General features: G+C 41.8%; 5 protein-coding genes across 5 annotated transcripts; 2 read left to right on the top strand and 3 right to left on the bottom strand.

Annotated features, from left to right (window-relative positions):
* Positions 1–3,978: 3,978 nt before the first annotated feature.
* On the top strand, positions 3,979–4,952 carry LOC120746844 (histone H1-like). The gene has a single exon (XM_040052350.1). The coding sequence runs from the start codon at positions 4,065–4,067 to the stop codon at positions 4,701–4,703; it is 639 nt and encodes a 212-aa protein (XP_039908284.1). The 5' UTR covers positions 3,979–4,064; the 3' UTR covers positions 4,704–4,952.
* Positions 4,953–6,476: 1,524 nt separating this feature from the next.
* On the bottom strand, positions 6,477–6,932 carry LOC120746847 (histone H2A-like). Its single transcript, XM_040052353.1, has one exon. It carries the CDS (start codon positions 6,882–6,884, stop codon positions 6,498–6,500), a length of 387 nt encoding a protein of 128 aa, XP_039908287.1. The 5' UTR covers positions 6,885–6,932; the 3' UTR covers positions 6,477–6,497.
* A 233-nt stretch (positions 6,933–7,165) lies between these two features.
* On the top strand, positions 7,166–7,714 carry LOC120746846 (histone H3). Its single transcript, XM_040052351.1, has one exon. It carries the CDS (start codon positions 7,209–7,211, stop codon positions 7,617–7,619), a length of 411 nt encoding a protein of 136 aa, XP_039908285.1. The 5' UTR covers positions 7,166–7,208; the 3' UTR covers positions 7,620–7,714.
* Positions 7,715–12,680: 4,966 nt separating this feature from the next.
* LOC120746851 (histone H4) lies at positions 12,681–13,045 on the bottom strand. Its single transcript, XM_040052358.1, has one exon. It carries the CDS (start codon positions 12,997–12,999, stop codon positions 12,688–12,690), a length of 312 nt encoding a protein of 103 aa, XP_039908292.1. The 5' UTR covers positions 13,000–13,045; the 3' UTR covers positions 12,681–12,687.
* Positions 13,046–14,805: 1,760 nt separating this feature from the next.
* LOC120746849 (histone H2B 1/2-like) lies at positions 14,806–15,277 on the bottom strand. The gene has a single exon (XM_040052355.1). The coding sequence runs from the start codon at positions 15,234–15,236 to the stop codon at positions 14,862–14,864; it is 375 nt and encodes a 124-aa protein (XP_039908289.1). The 5' UTR covers positions 15,237–15,277; the 3' UTR covers positions 14,806–14,861.
* Positions 15,278–23,236: the final 7,959 nt, after the last annotated feature.

Genomic DNA, 23,236 nt, shown 5'->3' with positions numbered 1-23,236 from the left:
TCCCCAGCACATCTCTGACCTGCTGAAACCTCATGCTTCATCCCGAGCACTTAGGTCTTCAAGTCAGAGGCTACTGGTGGTCCCACGTACTAGGTTTAAAACACGTGGGGATCGGGCTTTTCAGGCACTGGCACCTAGGCTGTGGAACTCTCTGCAGTTGTCTTTACGCTGTCTAGACTCTACTGACTCCTTTAAAAAGCAGCTGAAGACATTTTTATACAAACGGGCATTTAATTAATTTTAACTTGTATGTCTGATCTTATTGTAAATCACTTTGTGATTTTTATCTGTGAAATGTGCTATATAAATAAATTTTACTTTTACTTAGGATTTGTTCCACTATGCGAAGAGTGCAGAAAAACTGGTAGAGATGCAGTTACAGTCTACCTGGGCCCCACCAACTATCAGCTAAAGAGAAGAAATAAATTAAATTGCTGCACATTTTCTAGACTAAAATTTTGAGATTATTTCAAAAATAAAATATCTTTTTGTAACATTAAATGTTGCGAATCAAATGGAAGTCTTTCTAAAGTTTAATGATATTTATATTATGAAAAGCGGATTTTTGACATTTTAAGTTTTTCCCGTTTCCAGTTAAAATAAACACACACAAAACACAAGCAAACAGCCAGAACACAAAGCTGGAAAACTACGGAGCCCCGCAGGGGACATGGGAGAAAAAAAAAATTAAGACCGACTTTTGCGAGATCTCGCAAAACTTTTAGCCGAATTCTTCGGACGCCGGCTCGAAGCCGACAGGGAGGTCGAGGCACGATGTGCCGGGAAAGCGGTGTTCCTCCCGGCTGTAGTAGCTCTCGACCTCCCGTTATCTTAAATTAATCTTAATCCGTCTTAATTTAATGTCCCCTGCAGGGGCTCCATAGAAAACCCACCCGATCGACCAAAATCAACTCAAAATACTAGTGATGTGACGTTCTGTATCGAGGCTTCGAAGCTTGTGTCGAGTAATGGAGGGGGCGTTTCTGCGATGCGCGTATCGAGGCTTGCTTCATTTATGGGAGGAGCTGAAAATGATGACGTCCGAAGCCTCGCTGCCCGGCTGTACCACGTGACTGGTTCATGAAGTGGTTCGAACTTTGCCGCGAGATATGACAGCAATATAAACCCCTCAGACTTCATTCAAAATGTGGGTGTTTGATGGAGAGTTGCGGTTAGTGAGAGTTAGAGACAGTTTGGAGGTTTATGAGAGTGAGGAGAGAAAGTCAGGAGAGAATGGAGCCAGCTAAGAAGAGGAGGATGTCCTCCCCTGTGTGGGAACATTTTGATTTTATTCCTCCCAACAAGGTATGTAAATTTCTACACAAGATGTATTTTCATAATACTGATGGTGCAATACAATTTATGTTAAGCTGTCTGTACTTTTGTACAAGGTGAAGTGTTTGCTATGTGCCAGGGAGCTGGGCTATAACAACAACACCTCATCCATGCTTAGGCACTACAGAGCTTTGCATGAGAATAAGGGGAACACCGATTGTGGAGCAAGACCAGGTGAGCCATCAAATGCCAGGATAATATAGCATGCAGTAATGTTACTAAATGATATAACAATATTATACAACTGTAATAAGTTACGTGTGTGATATTTATATTTGTGCTTTGTCTTTGTCTTTCCTCAGGAGAACAATCTCAAATAGATGAAGACCTGGTTAGCATGGTGATTGAGGACTCCCAGCCATTTAGCATTGTGGAGGACAAAGGATTCAAAAGATTTGTTAAATCGTTAAATCCTAGCTATGTTCTCCCCACTAAAGGTTATAAAAGCAGTGAAAATGTAGTTTTTACAGAATAAAATATGGGCAGGACTGAGGCCTCAGTGTGTAGCTGTCCACACCTCAACGTTACAAAAGCACAACCACTGTCCACACCCCAACCACACCTCACCTCACAGTAAATGATCATTTCCATTTTAAGCATTTCCAAATAATCATTTTCCATACTGCCAGTATAAATATACACAGTATACTGCCATCACTACAATATAGATGTTTTACACACTCCTTTTGTCGTTGACATTTACAGGCTGTGTGCAAAAGGCCACACTCTTCAAATTCATGCCAACTAATATTTTTTACGTCCAGTAGGTGTCCTACTAGAGCAAATGAAGCTTCAAGAAGCTTTGCGCTGGGGTGAACCAATTGGATGAAAAGCTTCAGTGCTTCATGAGGCTTCATCTGCCCATCACTAGAAAATACTGCCACACAACAGAACCTCCTCTCCTCCTCCTCCTCAAAAAACTCCACAAATGAATGAGTCACCTGCTTATAAACCATTGAATCAGACACCGAAGCCGTTAGACTCTAAATGAAGCTTTGGACGTCACTGATCACGTGATTCTGGCCAAACGAATCAAGCTTCGACACAGTGCTTCTGAAGCAGTGTGTTGATTTTTTTGACACATGCACCGGAGCGTCAGCTTCAAGCGAGCCATCACTACTTCACTGTGTACTGCACTGCACATGGTTGAAATGACAAACCCACCAACTTGATGTGCACTTTAACACACAACTAGACTAACCAGGATACAAAGGGCTAGTTTGTTGGACTATTAGAGGGCAAAAAATGGCTAATTAGATGTCAAAGTGTATACTAAGAAAGATATGAATTGGTATCATCATTTTTTTTTTGTATTTTTTCCTCACTTGTGGTGCCCCTGGATGGATGACACTGTTAGCATTTGCCTATACTGCCTATGCCACAGGCAGGCCCTGCTGTGTCCTTCACAGAGGAAATTCCTCCATCAAAGCTTTCTTCAATCTAACTCCTAATTTGATGGCTCCATAGCCACCTTTTTATCTGCCTTTATATAATGCAACTATTGTAGTAAGTGCTGTGCATAAGATGGAGTTGTACAGGAGGTAGGTAGGAATGATTTCCTGTGGTGTTCAGAGGGGATCAGAGGGGGTCATCTCAGTCTCTCACTAAACACACTCCGGTGACTGGTCAGCACATGATGGTGTGGGTCAGGGGTTTGTTCAGGATTTGACTTATGCACAAAAAAAAACTGTGGTCACATATTTTTCAGTAGGTGGGATAACAGAATCCTCCAGAAAGAGGAGCAGAGATATACTGGGCATGAGACAAGCTTTATTAGTGCCAGAGCTGGGAAATGCACCGACATGGGCAGAGCAGGATAAAATAAATAACAAATAATAACAACAACCTTATTATATTACAATAATAATAAATAGAATAGATACAAGGATAAAATAATTTTTGACTAATAGCGAAAGAGAGTGATTAACAGTGAGATGGCTGGGTGTTTTTAGCAGGTATTGAGTATTACACATTGAGATACTCAGTGATCAGTTTGTGGGTGTGTGTATTCACGTGTTCATTCACTGCTGTTGTTTATTGTAGAGTCAGTAACTGTAGAAGGAAACTGAGTCAATGCAGACTAAGATCAGAGCCAAAGTGTGGAAGCGAGCTGCTGTAAGGTCACTAATGAAGCTTCTGTACAACAATGTGAGTGAAACTGTGCTTTGGTTAGAAGTGAGCAGCTGTCACACAGGTCTCGCTGCTCCGTGGGCCTGCAGCAGCATCGGTGTGTTTGCTGGGAGCTCGCAGCGTCACGGTGTCCCACAGCTGCGCTCACCAGATGCTGCTTTTAACTCGGAGTGCGTGAACAAACATGTGTATCAGCTGGAAAAGGCTTTTTACGCAGCTCTGCTGCGGCTCCACCGGTTTTAGCAGAGAAAAGAGTCCAAGAAGCCGCCGAGCAGCGCTGAGCTCCGCACCGAGTCGCCGAGCTTTGGGAGCTCCACGAACCGAGAGCAGAGAGCACGAGAGCCCGACACGAGGCCTGCACGAGGAGACACAAGCCCGCTGTGGACTGTTCCACTGTCGACCTGCAGTGCTGCTCACACACTCACTTTGAGCTCTTTGATCCCGAGACACGAAACACAAAATGAAGCTTTGCGAGACACGTGAGAGCTGCGCGCGCTGCCTTCACTCTCCACGGTTCTCATGATGCGTTTAAGTGCAGCGTGGCGCTTCCGACTTGCCATCACTGTACCGTGAATCTCGATCAGACGCGAAAGAGGAAAATGTCCGAGGAAGCTCCCGCACCTGCTGCCGTCCCGGCCAAGGCGGCCAAGAAGAAGAAGACGACGGCTTCCAAGCCCAAGAAGGTCGGCCCCAGCGTGGGCGAGCTGATTGTGAAAGCCGTGGCCGCTTCCAAGGAGCGCAACGGCGTGTCCGCAGCCGCGCTCAAGAAGGCTCTGGCTGCCGGAGGCTACGATGTGGACAAGAACAAGGCCCGCGTCAAGACCGCCATCAAGAGCCTGGTGGCGAAGGGCACTCTGGTGCAGACCAAGGGCACCGGGGCCTCCGGATCCTTCAAGATGAACAAGAAGGTTACTGAGAGCAAAGCCAAGAAGCCCGCGAAGAAAGCCGCTCCTAAAGCCAAGAAGCCCGCCGCGACCAAAGCCAAGAAACCGGCAGCAGCTGCTAAGAAGTCGCCCAAGAAGGCAGCAGCAGCTAAGAAGCCCGCAGCCGCTAAGAAGTCGCCCAAGAAGGCCAAGAAGCCCGCAGCAGCGGCCAAGAAAGCGCCCAAAAGCCCCAAGAAAGCAGCAAAGAGCCCCAAGAAGGTGCTCAAGAAGGCTCCCGCACCAAAGAAATCCCCCGCCAAGAAGGCCGCCAAGCCCAAAGTCAAGAAGGCAGCCACAGCAGCCAAGAAGAAGTGAGCTGACACCGCTCTCACACTCAACAACGGCTCTTCTCAGAGCCACCACAGCAACACACAAGAGCTCCTTCCTCTCACTCACTCACCACTCTGTCATTCATGATAATGTCCATGTTATTAAAACATTTTTTTTTTTTCTCCATTGTCCTCATTACAATTACAACTTGGATTACTATCATGGTGGACATTAGTGCTGTCTAATCAAGTCTACAACTCCAAGAATACAAATATTAACAACTATTTACAATCACACCTTTGTAATACAAGCATCACACCACGTTTACTGTGAAACATCATACAAGAAATAAACTGAAAAGTTAGCAACTACATTTTAAAAGATTCTATTAAACAACACATAATACATTCATAGACGCATGCAGATGCATGCATTCTTGTATGAAATATTCAGTTCTATTTTTTTTAAAAGCCTACACTGGCTGTTGTACTGGAAGTACACTGTGTATTTTAATGATACCCAGCTAATATAATCCACTTGAAATGCTCTAATCTACAACCTTACCTGACGAAATCTAGGCCAGTTGAATTGATATTGTGTGATTTCAAGGACACATTTTACTCCAAGCTGAGCCCGTACTGCTATTTATTTTACCATGGAGCTCTGTAGCGTGAAGGATGAAGGGAATTAAATTATTTCAAAATATAGTCTTGAGTTTACTTCTTGACCTCACAGATTCTTTGGATATACCCGCTGAAGAAGAGTCCGGGGCTGCCCTGTGTCCCCCTCCACAGTAGTTTTCCACTAATTCTATTGTTCAGTCTGGGGGGGCTGTCCTCTTCCCAGGTTAGTAACTGTGGCTTCTTGTTCTTGGCTGAGGCAGATTTCACTCACTTTATAACAGGCAGACCCCCACTGTCAATGCATTTTTCATACTATACAGTTACACACCAAAGTTTATCGCTGGACCAACTGATTTGGCACGTCAGAGGTCAGAGTTCAGCAACTTAATGTCATTCTTGAGAGCTTTAAGGTCGCATGAAAAGCTTTGAGAACAAAAATCCACTATTGTCCTTAAACCAGGTTGACAAAGACATTGTAACAAAACCCACACTTAGGAATCATTTCCTGTTCTTCTGATCACCAGCTGCTCCCTATTATCTAAGTAAACCTAAACACATTCTATTCTTCGAATTGTTTTATTCTACTCACAATAGACACAAAACCCTAAGCGTAGATGTAAGTGCCTTGACAAAATGTCCCAAATTCAGCAGCAGCGCTGAACACGTCGCAAACAGCTGCACATTTTCCTCCACCTGTCCCTCTCCACCTCACGTTGTTATATTTTCCTATTGTGTTGAACAAGGTTTGAACTGCGTGTTGTCTGTTTCCATGAGCTTAGAAACTGTTTTAATTATAAAGCGAGTGAACCATGATGAGTGTCCACAGTCAGTTATGAAGCTAATAATTAGTGATATCCAATTTATTCTTAATTAGTAAGATGAGCAATGAGGTTGAACACGACCCCACACCACAACGCAGGAGACAGAGCTTTTTGCTTTAGTTTTATATCAAAACCCAAAGTTTGTTTTATTCACAAAAGAATAGACTAAACGTGCACAGCTCAAGTAGTTTTTTTTTGAAGGTGGATTTCAGTCCTTGACTATGTAAGATGACATGAATGAACGTACACTTCAAAGTAAATCAAGATGCATAATCTACATTTCCCAGGACACAAGTTGTTACAAACACCATAACAGCAAGAAGAATGTTTGCTTAGAGAGAAGTGTGTGGCTCTTAAAAGAGCCTTTGTTTTTGGTGAAGCCGAGCGCTTTGCGTTTACTTGGCCTTGGCGGGCTTCTCGGTCTTCTTGGGCAGCAGCACAGCCTGGATGTTAGGCAGCACACCACCCTGGGCGATGGTGACTCCCCCCAGGAGCTTGTTGAGCTCCTCGTCGTTGCGCACAGCCAGCTGCAGGTGACGTGGGATGATGCGAGTCTTCTTGTTGTCGCGGGCTGCGTTGCCAGCCAGCTCCAGGATCTCAGCGGTCAGGTACTCGAGCACAGCTGCCAGGTAAACAGGAGCGCCGGCTCCCACACGCTCGGCGTAGTTGCCTTTACGCAGCAGTCTGTGGACACGACCCACGGGGAACTGAAGCCCGGCACGGGATGAGCGGGTCTTGGCCTTAGCTCTGGCTTTGCCTCCAGTCTTTCCGCGACCACTCATTTTGACAGGTTCTTTTCTTCGTAGTATCGAGACTAAGAGAAAATGTGTCCCGATCAGCTCAAAGCCTCGCTTATATTTCCGCAGAGCGCGCGCAGCTTCGTCAGGCACCAATCGCAGAGAGACTTGCGGCAGCGCGCAAATTCAATGCACTTTTCTCCAATGAGCAGCACACACCGAGGCGGGCGGTGCTCCACGTGGAGCCCGTCACCAATCACGAGCCGAAGCGGCACCGCGTCACAGCCAGTCACACAATATAAGAGCAGCGAGTCTCCTCTGTTCGCTACATTTTCTGCTCTTATCACAGGGAAAGAAAAGTGAGGAAGAATGGCAAGAACCAAGCAGACCGCTCGCAAATCTACTGGTGGCAAAGCCCCCAGGAAGCAGCTGGCCACCAAGGCCGCTCGTAAGAGCGCCCCGGCCACCGGAGGCGTCAAGAAGCCCCACCGTTATAGGCCCGGTACCGTGGCTCTGCGAGAAATCCGCCGTTACCAGAAGTCTACCGAGCTGCTGATCCGCAAGCTGCCCTTCCAGCGCCTGGTCCGTGAGATCGCTCAGGACTTCAAGACCGACCTGCGCTTCCAGAGCTCTGCTGTCATGGCTCTGCAGGAGGCCAGCGAGGCTTACCTGGTCGGACTCTTTGAGGACACCAACCTGTGCGCCATCCACGCCAAAAGGGTCACCATCATGCCCAAAGACATCCAGCTGGCTCGCCGCATCCGCGGAGAGAGAGCTTAAGCTGCACACTCTCCTACCAACAACGGCTCTTTTCAGAGCCACCTCACTCACACCAAGAGCTCAGTCCAGTAGTAGTAGTAGCAGCTCATACTCACACTTCAATCTTCATGGTCTTTCTATTCTAGAAACTACAGTCGGCAAGAGCATGAAATTCACTAACTTCTATTACAAGACTTATTTATTTATTTATTTTTTTTAAAGCATGATAATGGCTCTCTCCTTTAATTATTCACGTATTATTTTCCAAAGGTCATCACATGTCAGTGCTTTGTACTAGACAATATGATAGGCCAAGTGCTCTGAAGTACACAGCGTAGACTCCTATCCAGTTGTTCAGTCTGACGTCACTAGCCGTGTCTGGGCCTAAACTCCGCTGCAGGTCCATATATCAAACGATCACTGTGGCATTACTGAGAGTTGAAAAACTGTCTTTCATCTGTAATAAAATGATCAGCGTTCTGCTCTACCAGGTGTAACAATTGAGTTTAACATCCAGGCATCCATGAAAACGGAATTTATGACATTTAACGGAGTTAGAAGCTAGCAGGGAGTTAGCTAAATACAATATAGCATGTCCTGACTGCGGGGTTTTGGAAACAAATTAAAACGTACAGCTCTGCGATCACTTCCACCATAAATGAAGACAGAAAACTAACTGGACAAATTATTATCTGAAAGCATGAGAGACGTGGTATGGCTCATCTCGCTCGGGCGCCTCCCTGTGAGAGCAGTGGTACAATGGAGTTGTTTTGTTACCACCATGAAATGTCCTATGACAGACTGTGATGAAGATGAGACCCTAGAACATCTTCTATTGGATTGTTATAGGACAACTGAGATCAGGCAGAAGATGACAGAGATTGGCTATGATGTGGTTGTTAATATCAAAGCAGTTAAATATGGTTTGTTTAAAGAAAAAAATGGGTGAAGACAAAAGGAGACTCTTTTGGTTAGTAATGTGTGTAATAAACACACATATTTGGGAAACCCGTACCAAAGGAGTGTTTGAACAAAAGATAAGTAGTGATGTGGTGAGTAAACATATCATTACAGATCTGCGGAGAAGACGAACAATGGACCTGAAACTTGGGAAAGTTTTCTCCTGGAACGAATTGAAACTGTAAGTTTTAAAAGTGGTTTGTGGACTCAGATGCTTGATTGTCCTCCTTGTTCTCCTTTTTCATTAATGAGTGGTGTGTGATCACGGTTTTGTATATGTAATTGTAAGTGTATGTACATTTTATATGTAGGCTTGTTTACTTTAAATAAAGAGTTTAAAAAAAAAAAAAGTAAAAGGGCCAAACTTCAGCCAGGAGAACAACTGAGATAATCCATCCACAATACGAGGTTAGTCATTCATATACTGCTGCATGGGCTGGGCTGTAGTTACATCCTAAGGTTTTAAAAACTGAGCTTAAATAAATGATTAGTGGTAATAAAAGCAGAGGGAGGTCGACAGGGATCACTGACTGTTTTAGGAGCTTTTTGAGATCAAATAGAAGAAAATACATAACATTAAACATGTTAACAACACAAAAGCCATATTAAACGCAGACTACTTTAGACAAGGAAGTAGGATTCGTCGCGTCATCACTGAACAACCGGATAGTTTAAATGTGCTATAAAATACTATAGACATGACAGTAAGGCAAACGTGTTAATATTAGTTTCCAGAGGCTGTTAAAATGTTATCTAACGTTAACATGTTGGTGACACAATTTCATCCTAATGGTACTGACATATTCATAGGGTTCATTTTTGAGACAAATATCAAGATCGGCAGAAACACTGAAGCAGCTACCCATTTTATTCTTGTTATCTATGTCCAATTGTCAGGTGACAGAAGAACCAACACAGTGTCCTATAACTGAAGTAATGTTGTTAAGTCCTTAAAGTCATATTGTTTTATTGTCGTGACTGTATTTCAAGCTTTTTTTTTTTTTGTATGATACCTGATTTATATGGAATATGACTGAAGTAAACTAAAGTCTAAAATTCTTAGTCTGTCATTTGTTCAATAGTAATTTAACATTAAGTAATTCAAACTATGAATTTTAATTTTAAATTGTTTAAAAGCATGTAGAATAGCAAATGTAGGAAAGTATATTTCTCCTTTATTTATTTTTTTTATCAAGAAACAAAGACAAAAAGCAGGGCAGGGTTCGGTGGTTGAATCATCCGTCCCCACCAATGCCAAAACCAAATCTACGCCCTTGTCAGGATCATCCCCCACCACCTGCAGCTGGCCGTCCACAACGACGAAGAGCTGAACAAGCTGCTTGGCTGAGTGACGATCGCTCAGGGTGGTGTGCTGCCCAACATCCAGGCCAAGAAGAATGAGAAAGCTAAATAAAATCCAGCCACTTTCCTCAACCGACTAACGGCTGTTGTAAGAGCCACTCACAACCTTTGAGAGTACACTTGATTAAAGTAATGAAACTAAATCTTTAATCCATAGGTGTCAAACTCATGTTCACACTAGAACACGCCAGCCCTGTCTATCAGTATGTGCAACACATTTAGTTGTTTTACTGCATGCATAAAAATCTGACTGACTTAAATTGTAAAGTTATTACCCAGTTATTACCCAGACTTTTCTTTTCATAAATTTCCTGTAAAAACAGAAATCTGTGTAGTAAGAACATAAACATTGTCTCATTGTTTGTTCCTTAAAGTACTTGCACTAAAACTCAAAAAAAAAAAAAAAGACAGCTGAGTAGATTAAAGAGGTTCAGATTTATAATTATAAATCACTACAAACTCTCATTTAGGTCTAAGATTCATTTAGACCAACAGCGAACCACAGCTGTGAGCTACATGCAAACACATTTTGTGTGTGTTGTATTTTCTGTAATTCTGATCTGCTCCCTCAAAGGATCTTTTTTTTTTTCTTTTACCTGGAAGCATGTCAACGTAGACAATCTGGCAAAACTTCTTGTTTGCGATGTGGGTCATTTCATCACAGAGCATTAACAGTTACCTTTGATATTTTGTTTGCAGTTTAAACAGACATGTTGCATGTTGGTGAAAATAAAATTTCAGGCACACATCAGGAAGAGGCTTCAAAAGCTTCATAGGGCTTCATCCACTCATGTCCACCCTCTACTACAGCGGTCCCCAATCCCAGTTGACGTGGGCCGGTGTCCCTGTAGGTTTTAGATGTGTCCTTGATCCATCACAGCTGATTTAAATGGATAAATTACCTTCTCAACATGTCTTGAAGTTCTCCAGAGGCCTGGTAATGAACTAATCATGTGATTCAGGTGTGTTGATCCAGGGTGAGCTCAGCCTACGTCTATTGCAGCATAACTAAGGGAGGATTCAGGGTCACCTGGTCCAGCCCTAACTATATGCTTTAGCAAAAAGGAAAGTTTTAAGCCTAATCTTAAAAGTAGAGATAGTGTCTGTCTCCTGAATCCAAACTGGAAGCTGGTTCCACAGAAGAGGGGCCTGAAAACTGAAGGCTCTCCCTCCCATTCTACTTTTAAATACTCTAGGAACAACAAGTAGGCCTGCAGAGCGAGAGCGAAGCGCTCTAGTAGGGTGATATGGTACTACAAGGTCATTAAGATAAGATGGGGCCTGATTATTTAAGACCTTGTATGTGAGGAGCAGGATTTTGAATGATGATGATGATGATGATGATCAGAGATGTTGGGCAAATGGAAGAACGCAGTCTTACATATTTGTTTAATATGTGCATTGAAGGACATGTCCTGGTCAAAAATGACTCCAAGGTTCCTCACCGCGTTACTGGAGGCCAAGGTAATGCCATCCAGAGTAAGAATCTGGTTAGATACCATATTTCTAGGCTTTAGAAAGGTATAGTATTCATCCACAACTATTTTCAGTTGCAGATGATAAAGGATTCAGAAAGTTTATTCATGCAGGCCTATATGACAGAGAATATGCATGTTCTTTTTGTTTTCATATTAGAATTTATATTTAATTGTGTTGTGGTTTGCAGTGTTTTGTGTTTCACTTTAGATTTGTTTAAAAGGAAAAAGATGAAAATGTAAATAGTTAAAAGCTGAACTGTGAAGTTGATTTTTGTAATATATGATTTATTTCATTTTATGTGGAGTGAATAAATGAAAGTATATTTACGGTGGACCCTAGAGACAAAGCACGTACAAAGCCCCGAAGCACATACGAACTCCAAAACACGTACAAAACACAACAGAAGTGCTCCAGGATGCTCGGCGCAGTGTTGAGCTTTTGTTACCTAGTGGCTACACAAGCCAGCAAGTACCAATGACCAGATTTGGTGTGTGGTAGTAACAGGTAAATGAACTTTTTTTTTTTGAATATATTTATTTGAATATATATGAGTGCTTGTGTATAAATACACAAACAATACCCATATGCTTTCATTTCTGTAATTTAAGTGATCTAGATAACTCTGTTTTGGAAGTTCAGTTAACACTAGGAATATGCTTTGGAATTTGTACATGCTTTGTCTCCAGGGGCCACCGCATACATTTATATATAAACATAGATAAATAAAAACACTTTATTTTGCATCGGTAATTCCTTTTGTGCATAATTTTCTTTTATTGTTCATAAATTAAAGCAACAAAACAACCTGAAGAGCCGGCTCTTTTTAGTTAGCCGAGCCAGAAATCCCATCACTAATAAGTACTTCTGCTTTAAGCGGATTTGTGGCAGAAAGGCATTTATAAATAAACTGGTTAATTAGTGAAATCTTTCAGTTCTTTCTTTTGGGCTACACTCCTGCTATAGGCGAGTTTAATGAAACAGTGGTTTTGAATAGGTCTGTAACTTTAAGTTCAGTTTATGGTTCTGTCAGTTAAGGAGAAAAGAAAGCACACGTGACAAACAGCTTGATATTATAGACTCTAGCAAAACCAAGAGTTAATATGTTAGTTGGTAATTGTTTAGTTATAACGTAGTACTTCAGAAGTTGCTGGGGGACACTGGCAGATTCGTCTACTTTTTCATGACTTCCCTCTAAATGACAAAAACCAACAAGATGGCAGAACAAAGCTCTGAAAGTGAAAGTGGGTGGCTCTTAAAAGAGCCGTTGGATGGATTGGGGGAAAGAAGTTTAACCGCCGAAGCCGTACAGAGTGCGGCCCTGCCTCTTCAGAGCGTACACCACATCCATGGCGGTCACAGTCTTCCTCTTAGCGTGCTCAGTGTAGGTGACGGCGTCGCGGATGACGTTCTCTAGAAACACCTTGAGGACACCGCGGGTCTCCTCGTAGATCAGACCGGAGATACGCTTCACTCCGCCACGGCGAGCCAGACGGCGGATGGCCGGTTTGGTGATGCCCTGGATGTTATCACGGAGAACTTTACGGTGACGCTTTGCGCCTCCTTTGCCGAGTCCTTTGCCGCCCTTGCCCCGTCCACTCATGGTTAAAGTTTCTTCTCTGAACGAACAAAGTCGAATGAATCTCAACCCCACGGAGCCGTGTTATTATCTGTGCTCGGCGGACGTAAAAGAAAACAGACGGTTCGCTGGACCGCTCGAAGCCCAGTGGCCCCGCCCACTCTTCTACTCTCTAAATGTGGAAATGTTGTCTTTTGTTAATGACAAATTAAGTCTAACCGAAGGGAGGCTCACACCAAATCGCAACTTTCAACCTCAGCTTTAGTGGAAAACTACTGAGGAGGGGGACACAGGGCAGCCACCGACTCTTCTCCTCCAGCTGGGAGGGCCTTAACACTACAGAACTCCATATGTTCAAATGTACATGAATCAAAATGGTTATGAAACGAGTAATGAAATAAATACATGGTAAAATAAATAGCAGTACGGGCTCAGCTTGGAATAAAATCTGTCCTTGAAATGACTGAATGTCAATTCAACTGGCCTAGATTTTGTCAGGTAAGGTTGTAAAGTAGAGCATTTCAAGTGGATTATGTTGGGCAGGTATCATTAAAATATACAGTTTACTTCCACTACAACAGCCAGTGTAGGCTTTAAAAAAAATAAAAATAGAACTCAATATTTCATACATTAATAATAATAATAATAATATGCATCTATAAATGTATTATGTGTTTAATAGAATATTTTAAAATGTAGTTGCTAACTTAACAGTGAAGCAAGAGCATGGTGCTGCATATAACAGACAGGACCACAGATGGGTCTAGAAAATGTGCAGCAATTTAATTTATTTCTTCTCTTTAGCTGATAGTTGCTGGGGCCCAGGTACACTGTAACTGCATCTCTACCAGTTTTTCTGCACTCTTCGCATAGTGGAACAAATCCTAAGTAAAAGTAAAATTTATTTATATAGCACATTTCACAGATAAAAATCACAAAGTGATTTACAATAAGATCAGACATACAAGCTAAAATTAATTAAATGCCCGTTTGTATAAAAATGTCTTCAGCTGCTTTTTAAAAGGAGTCAGTAGAGTCTAGACAGCGTAAAGTCAACTGCAGAGAGTTCCACAGCCTAGGTGCCAGTGCCCGAAAAGCCCGATCCACACGTGTTTTAAACCTAGTACTTGGGACCACCAGTAGCCTCTGACTTGAAGACCTAAGTGCTCGGGATGAAGCATGAGGTTTCAGCAGGTCAGAGATGTACTGGGGAGCTTCACCGTGCAGAGCTCTAAAAGTTAGAACTAAAATTTTAAAATGAACCCTAAAATTTACAGGCAACCAGTGAAGAGAAGCCAAAACTGGAGTAATGTGTGACCTCTTGTTTGCACCAGTTAAAAGTCTTGCCGCTGCATTCTGTACACACTGAAGGTGATCCAGAGCTGATTTGCTGAGACACGTAAAAAGACCGTTACAATAATCCAAACGAGATAAAAGCATGAAGAATCATCTCAAGTTCTGCCTTTGACACCAGTAGCCTGAGTTTAGAAATGTTTCTTAGATGATAAAAACAGTTGCGAACAAAATCCTCTTAAACAAAAATGGAAAAGGGTTACCTTAAATGCATCATGTTAATTGTTAAGTTCATAAGCATTTTTTTCTTTCCATTTCATAATCAATTGCGCCCCCAGATCAAAGATATGTATAGGAAAATTCCCTAACATAATATTATTTATATAAAAAAAAAAAAACCCGAACACATTTCTGTTGACTGGGGTCGGTACAGCACAGCGGATTGATAGCACCCAGTGACACAAAGGTGCACATCCGCGATTATAGTAGTTGTAACATAGTGAGCTGCATGTTTAACAGTTGGAATTCTGCTCGTCAGTTTAGTGTGTGGCTCTGAAAAGAGCCGTTGTGTTGACGTGTGAGATCCAGTCAGCTTACTTAGAGCTCGTGTACTTGGTGACGGCTTTTGTGCCCTCAGACACGGCGTGCTTGGCCAGCTCACCGGGGAGAAGGAGGCGCACTGCGGTCTGGATCTCCCTGGAAGTGATGGTGGAGCGCTTGTTGTAGTGGGCCAGGCGAGATGCCTCGGCAGCGATGCGCTCGAAGATGTCGTTGACAAACGAGTTCATGATGCTCATGGCTTTGGAGGAGATCCCGGTGTCGGGGTGGACCTGCTTCAGCACCTTGTACACGTAGATGGCGTAACTCTCCTTCCTGGTCTTTCTCTTCTTCTTGCCGCCCTTGCCGGCGGTCTTGGTCACGGCTTTCTTGGAGCCCTTCTTGGGCGCTGACTTGGCGGGTTCAGGCATTTTCTCTGCTCGATACTCTGCAGTAACGAATGAGCTGTTTGACCGAGAGCGGCGCTTTTTATACAGGCTGTATGCTAATACCACTGCGCGGGCCCTTGGATCTCATTGGTGGAGCCGCACAGTGGGCCGGACGTTGTGTTGGAGGGAGTTTGTGAACTTTGCTGAAACAGGCGCGCATCTAACAAAGACAGTGGGCTGTGTGATTGTGTCCTCGTTTGCTGACAATCATTTGTTCTAAATGAGCAGTACATGTAGAGCTCTGTGTGGCAGATATGGATGTGTTAGTAGCAGTATTGTCTTCGGACAACAATGAAACGATTCTGCCTGGTCTCGTGTCTCTGTGTTACATCCATATCCAAAAATTGTACTCAAATAAGAGTAGCATTACTTTAAAATTTTATTACTCAAGTAAAAGTGAAAAGTAGATGTCAAAAAAGTTTTTCAAGTAAGAGTAAAAAAGTACTTGGCAAAAAGACTACTCAAGTAGTGAGTAACTGTTTGAAATGTCCGATTTATTTTTTAAATAAATTTTATCAGACAAACAAAAATTAATAAATATACAAATTTTACCATTTTCAAAAGGAATATATGTAAAAACATCAACAAAATAAGGCACAACAATTCTAATTTCCAGATTTCAGTTTTTCACAACATAAAGCTTTTTTCACCAATACCTAGTAAATAATATAAATATATAAACAGTGCAAACAATTTCCAGTGACAAGATATGCTGTAAACCTTATATTCACTGAAGGCTCTCCCTCCCATTCTACTTTTAAATACGCTAGGAACAACAAGTAGGCCTGCAGAGCGAGAGCAAAGTGCTCTAATAGGGTGATATGATACTACAAGGTCATTAAGATAAGATGGGGCCTGATTATTTAAGACCTTGTATGTGAGGAGTAATATTTTGAATTCAATTCTGGATTTAACAGGAAGCCAAAACAGGAGAAATATGCTCTCTCTTTCTAGTCCCTGTCAGGACTCTTGCTGCAGCATTTTGGATCAACTGAAGGCTTTTCAGTGAGTTTTTTGGACATCCTGATAATAATGACTTACAGTAGTCCAGCCTAGAAGTAATAAATGCATGAACTAGTTTTTCAGCGTCACTCTGAGACAGGATATTTCTAACTTTAGAGATGTTGCGCAAATGGAAGAACGCAGTCTTACATATTTGTTTAATATGTGCGTTGAAGGACATGTCCTGGTCAAAAATGACTCCAAGGTTCCCACAGCGTTACTGGAGGTAACATAAAGGTAATGTAAAGGATCTCTTGTATACAATTGAAAATGAACTGGGAATTTTGAAGATGTGGTTTGATATCAATAAATTGTCCCTTAATTTCAAGGAGACTGAATTTACGCTTTTTGTGAGTAGAAAAGAATATGAATGAATATGAATATTTCTACATAATTTACTTCAACTTCTGCTAGCAACACTACTGAGGTGACTATAGGTCAGGAGGTGGAGCAGGTCATCTACTCCATCTTAGCCTTCAGCTCCTGTCAAGTTAAACCGATTTTAAAACAAATGAAAATATCCACCGGTGTATAAGGACCTCTGCCCAATAGCCAGAAATCCACCCAGGCAAAGCAGCAGTTCGGCAATCTCTAAATTAAAGCAGGACATCACTTACACTGAACAGCTGACCTCAGCAGGAATATCCCTCCCACCTTGCTTCATATCTAGGGTTAGGGTCACACCCTAATAAGTAACGGCAAGTGGTGGCTGGAGTCTACTACAAGCTTCTCTGCAGGAATAATGTACAGGACTCCAGCAAAATTAAGGCGATGGTATTTTCCGCTGTTTGGCATCTCAAATGCCTGGCTTGTTCACAAGAGGGACTGTGCCCTACTGAATGTGAAACTACTCCCTCTCAAAAGGTTTTGTCTAGCAGTTTCCATCAAAGGTTGGTCGACCATCATCTTCTTCTCCACCTCAAATGTTGCCTCAGCAGAAACATTTCACCCTAAGACCTTCACATCCACAACAAGATGTGCGTTATGACAACTTGGGACACCTGCCACTTCACTCTGACAACCGAGGCTGGTGTAACCTCTGTCCAAAGGGAGTGTCAAGGTGAAATTGTCAGAAGTGCAAAGTGTTTCTGTGAAGAATGCCCACCAGCAGTGCTTTGTTGCATATCACCAGAAATAAAGGAAATCTAACGCCTCTAAATCTCAGTGGCAGTGGGTTCTGTAGCACTACAACTCTCTTTTATCTGTCCAGTGTACTCTGCTGCGAAGTTGCAGAAGTTTATAAGTTTTATTAAACTTTAAAAAAAAAAATTTCAAGTGGATTATGTTGGGCAGGTATCATTAAAATATACAGTTTACTTCCACTATAACAGCCAATGTAGGCTTTAAAAAAATAAAAATAGAACTCAATATTTCATACATTAATAATAATATGCATCTATAAATGTATTATGTGTTTAATAGAATATTTTAAAATGTAGTTGCTAACTTTTAACAGTGAAGCAAGATCATGGTGCTGCATATAACAGACAGGACCACAGATGGGTCTAGAAAATGTGCAGCAATTTAATTTATTTCTTCTCTTTAGCTGATAGTTGCTGGGGCCCAGGTAGACTGTAACTGCATCTCTACCAGTTTTTCTGCACTCTTCGCATAGTGGAACAAATCCTCTTAAATAAAAATGGAAAAGGGTTACCTTAAATGCATCATGTTGTTAATTTGTAAGTTCATAAGCATTTTTTCTTTCCATTTCACGATCAATTCTGCCCCCAGGTCAAAGATATGTATAGGAAAATTTCCCTAATATAATATTTATAAAAAAAAACCCATCTAGCGATTAATTGTATAAGTGCATGGAGGTGGGACCTCACAGCAGAAGCCGAAAACTGCAACAAGATGAATACAGACGACTAAAACTATACAGACACGACCATGTAATGAAAAGCTGCAACATGAATGTTGATTCTAGTTTTGTGCCAAAGCATTTTAATCTAATGACTGCTCAACTTTGCATTTCAGAAGAAAAAAGTATACTTTGAACTAAAACCACGAGTTAACTAAAAAGTCGCATTAATTCTGTTTGTAGTATCTTTGTCTTTTGACAAAGTAAAAACCGCACTCTAAGAAATGAAACATGGGCTTTTTAAAAATTAATTCTTAGTTTTATGTTCAATATACTTAAAATTGTTAATCTTATGGGTGTAATTAATATTTTTAAATTTGATTTAATTAATTCTATACCGTTTTAATGTTAAATAATATTGATATTTCCAATTTATTGAACACATTTAATTAAATCCAAAGAGCCCTTTCCACATCCTTTCTGAGCATGCGCAATGCGCAATGCGCAATGAAAAAAAAAATCTTCGCGCATACGCATTGACCTTCTTCATCTACGCCACAGTGTGCTTTGGCCACGTGTCTGGGATGAGGGATTAATCATGATTCATCCGTTGGAATTAAGGTAATTTCTTCCTATTTTTAATAGAATATAATTTAACTAGTACTTTGTGATAATATATGACGTATATTTTTCCGGTAAATATGTGAGCAGTATGTGTTCTGTAGGTAGGTAGCATTTTGCTAGCATTGGAAACATTCATTTGCATATTCGACGTTACTGCACATCTGAATATTGTCCCATCTGCGTTTAAAATTTCATTCGAACTCCGAATAGCACACTTATTTTATTTGTTTTATTGCACTATCAAGTTAGGAGAACGTTAGCCCGAACAAGAATTGGGATACATGTGCAGTGATTGTCGACGAGTCCATACTAGTCTGTTTCACTGAAGAGAACCGCAGTTTGCATATCTTCGCGCATCAAGTCTCAAAGAGACCTCTGAAGGTGAGCCCCACTTGCCCCCAAAAATAAAATCAAGTATACTGGGTGGTTAGTGCTCCGTTTGTTTGCTACGGTGTCAAAGATATTGCACTTTTATTTAATAGGTCATTCAGAGTTCACCCCCCCCAGCAAAACGACAACGGCCAAAAATAGGCCAAAACATGCCAAAAATGAAATTGAAAATGGCATATTATCAGTTTTATTGTTCCTGTACAAGTTATTCAGCAGTTCTTGGAGAGTGTTTGGGATATAATATGTCACATGTAGCCCTTCTGGAATATATCCAACAAGTTTGAAGCCGAAATATTGTTTCAGTGACAAGTTATAGGCCACAATCACTGTTTGGTAGCGCTAAAATGCCATGTTCTCAGTCGTTATTCTGAACAAACAAGAAAGAGTCATGGTGATACTGGCACAATAGGTCTTTATTGTTTTAACTACTATTCGACAGTCTTATAACAAATATGAACAACGAGAGTAGACATACTAAACCTGTAGGCATTAATTATTCCATCGTGATGCGTGTAGTCATTCGTGACTGCGCTACACACTGAAAGCAACCTTCTGATAAGCGTCATAATTCGGTTACAAGAAACGTTAAAGCTCCATAAATGCATACCTTTGCCTAATAACAAAGGCATAAATGTGTTTGGTCTTTTTTTCCCCCACGTTATATCAGTTGCACGGAAGTAGCTGGCAACGCAAGTAATCCGGGCGCTGCAGCTTTAAGCAGCTGCGCACGCTCCCGCGGACGGCAATCAGTTTCTGGCAGACAATCACTTTTTGGCACAACACCGGTCTCCCTCTGCAAAATCTTCACCCCTTTGTTAGTTACAGCCAGCTTTACAGAAGTAACCCCATCATAACCCCCCCCCCCCCCACGGTGTGCTGCAAATTCTGTATCTGTGTCTATGTGCACGAGCACGTGAATGCCTACATGTGCGCGTTCCCGCGTGCCTATATAAGTGCTCGTGTGTGACCGTGTGCACATGAGTAAGTGTGTGTGTGGATGTGTGTGCGTGACCGTTAAAACACTGTGGGTGTAGGTAACTCCCTAAAGGTCATAAAACCCCCACAGTTACAAATGTTGACACCCCCAGCTTAAAACATCCTCTGGGGAATTTCCACTCAGTGGGGGAGAAGCCTTCTAAAATCTACTCCTAAATTCACAACACAATGAGGCCTTTATTACTTTACAGACAGTGTCTCTACAATAATTCTCCATTCTATGATAACACATTTCTAAACTCTACATCAGCTAAATATTCTACAAAACTTAATAAACTGATGATGCTGGAGTCCCCTCGCTTTAATAAAGTTAATGCATTTTACAACTGGCTTCACTACATGATCAAGCTGCAATACAGATTTGCACAGTGCTTCCTGGTGGATTATGCAGTGTAAACAAATTACGAGCTGCTCAGGGTTGTACTCTCTTACCCTGAGCTGGATTCTTTTGAGCAACCCGACTTTTTTTCCAGTCAGATATGGTGATTCATTTGTGGTGACTTTGGCGAGTGTACTACAAGATAGCTTGCGCCTCTTGATGACCTCTGACATGCTGTCATACAAGTCCTCTCACCCCCTTGTTTACCCCTTTAGGGATTCCACGGCCAAAAACTCATCCGATTATAATTCACACATTTATACTCCAATGGATGCATCAGAGAGCAACTTGGGGTATTTGTACTATGTATTGGTACTTGTTCTGACCCGCCACAATATGAAACAGGAAAATACTTAATTAGGAAAGTTTGTCACGGGCTGCATGGCAGACCGTAGGGATGTGAGGAATGAGGACCCAAAATGCAGGACCTGATGATGAAGGCAATGCGTTTATTTACGGTGGTGTAAATCCAAACAATAATAAATCCCCAGTGCAATCCCGACTCCCGTTCCGTGTCTTCTCACTTATCCCGTGCTCTGTCTCCGTTCCCTGTGTACTATCCGTGTGCTTCCTCCTGGTCGCCACAATTCCTCCTAGGGAAACACGCATACAAAAGGCAGTCGTGAGTACAAAACCTAACGGCAGACTTGCACTAACCTTGCACATTAAACTGAGACTGACGGGAAGTCACTCAACGATCCAGCGTCGAGGAGCTCTCAGCCACAGTGTTTTGAAGCTCCTCTGATGAGGCTTGATCGGCAGCTGGTAGGGCCACACCCACCAGGCCTGAAAGCGCCCTCCACGACCGCACCCTCACACACGTACACACCCATAAACACCCGACAGTACACAAACATGGAACACAGGACAGCAGCAGTGCAGAAGACACGACCATAGTAATAATAATAATAATGAAAATAACAACAACAACAATAGTAGTCCACACTGCTCACAGACCCCGAGTCCCTGGAACCGGGTCCGTGACAAAGTTCTTTTCATGCAGTATCAAAAAAAAAAAAGCAGTTAAACTGTTGATCAGTATTTAAAAACAAAATGAACCCTTGTGCCCTCCCTAAATTTTGCACCCTGTCAACACCTTTGTGTTGCACAGGTCTGAAACGAGCTCTTCTTCCACCTGCATCAAGTGTAGCAGCTGCATTTGTAGAGAGCACCTGGTCACATGCTGCAGGACCTGCTCTCCTGCTGCTAGAAATGAAACATGCTGTGGAAGAGAGACAGAGGTTAATAACAGATATGATTCAATGCAGAGAGGTCTATTAATACATAGTGAGTGAGAAAGGTGACTGGAAAGGAAAAACTCAATGCATCATGGGAATCCCCCGGCAGCCTACATCTATTGCAGCATAACTAAGGGAGGATTCAGGGTCACCTGGTCCAGCCCTAACTATATGCTTTAGCAAAAAGGAAAGTTTTAAGCCTAATCTTAAAAGTAGAGATAGTGTCTGTCTCCCGAATCCAAACTGGAAGCTGGTTCCACAGAAGAGGGGCCTGAAAACTGAAGGCTCTCCCTCCCATTCTACTTTTAAATACTCTAGGAACAACAAGTAGGCCTGCAGAGCGAGAGCGAAGTGCTCTAATAGGGTGATGTGGTACTACAAGGTCATTAAGATAAGATGGGGCCTGATTATTTAAGACCTTGTATGTGAGGAGCAGGATTTTGAATTCAATTCTGGATTTAACAGGAAGCCAATGAAGGGAAGCCAAAAACTAAAAGCCATATCCTCTCTCAATCTAATTATGTGTTTCTCTCAAACGCACACACACATCACATATTCGAAGCCAGGATATTTCGGTTTGAAATGTTTTTATATTTAAATGTTCTGTTGTGTTTATCTTTATTGTTAAAGTTTTCAGTGTTGTTCCAGTTTGCATAATAAATGTTTCCATTGATGAATCAGATGCTGATGTGAAATTGTTTCACACGAACATCCACACAAATCCCTCTTGAGGCTCCCTGCTGGTCACATGACTCCATAATATGATTGGCAAAAATACAAGAATTACATGCATATATAGTATATATGTATATGTGCAGTGTATACAGGTATATATTTCATTTTTAAAAATCCCTAACAATCTGCTTTCATCCTTTCACAGAAAAAGGGTGTGGGTATAAACCTAGACTAAAGTTAGGCCTGCTCACATTGGCTGTATTTACTGCACAGTTAATTTAATTTAATTTAACTTTTGCACCAAACAAATGTTGAGCCACTTTTAAGGGAGGAACTAATTTTTCCAAAGTGGACTTCCTGTTGTAGCTTATCTGGTCAAACCGGTCCATTTCCACAGACAGACTATAAATTGGCACCAGTGTTTCTAAAACAGTAGTACAGTAATTCTAGTCTTTGTCATTTGTCAGCTCACTGATTTCACTGAGCACAATGAAGTCATCAGTGGGATTCATCATTTTGTTTCTTACATATGCAGCCTCAACAGGTATGTTACATATTCTTACTATATAGTACAACAGATATGGCACTAGCTGAATAATACCAACAAAGTTTTATCCAGTTTGAACAACCAAGTAATTGTCTGGTATGTAAAACAGATAAAGTACTGCAAAATAAGAATAATTAATCAAAATAGGGGTAAGACTGAATGAGTGTTCTTACATTTATCGCAATCATTTTGTCCAACAGCTCCAATAGACAGTGGTTCAACACTGACAGCGGATTCACGTAAGAAACAACCTAAAAGTCTTATTATTATATTTTTATTTAAATTAACTGCTCTATATATGTATTATTATTATTATTTTCCATGTGTTTT

Source organism: Simochromis diagramma, unplaced genomic scaffold (genome assembly GCF_900408965.1).
Source record: "Simochromis diagramma unplaced genomic scaffold, fSimDia1.1 OVJJ01000365.1, whole genome shotgun sequence".
Classification (NCBI taxonomy): domain Eukaryota; kingdom Metazoa; phylum Chordata; class Actinopteri; order Cichliformes; family Cichlidae; genus Simochromis; species Simochromis diagramma.
This window is presented reverse-complemented; position numbering and strand designations above follow the sequence as displayed.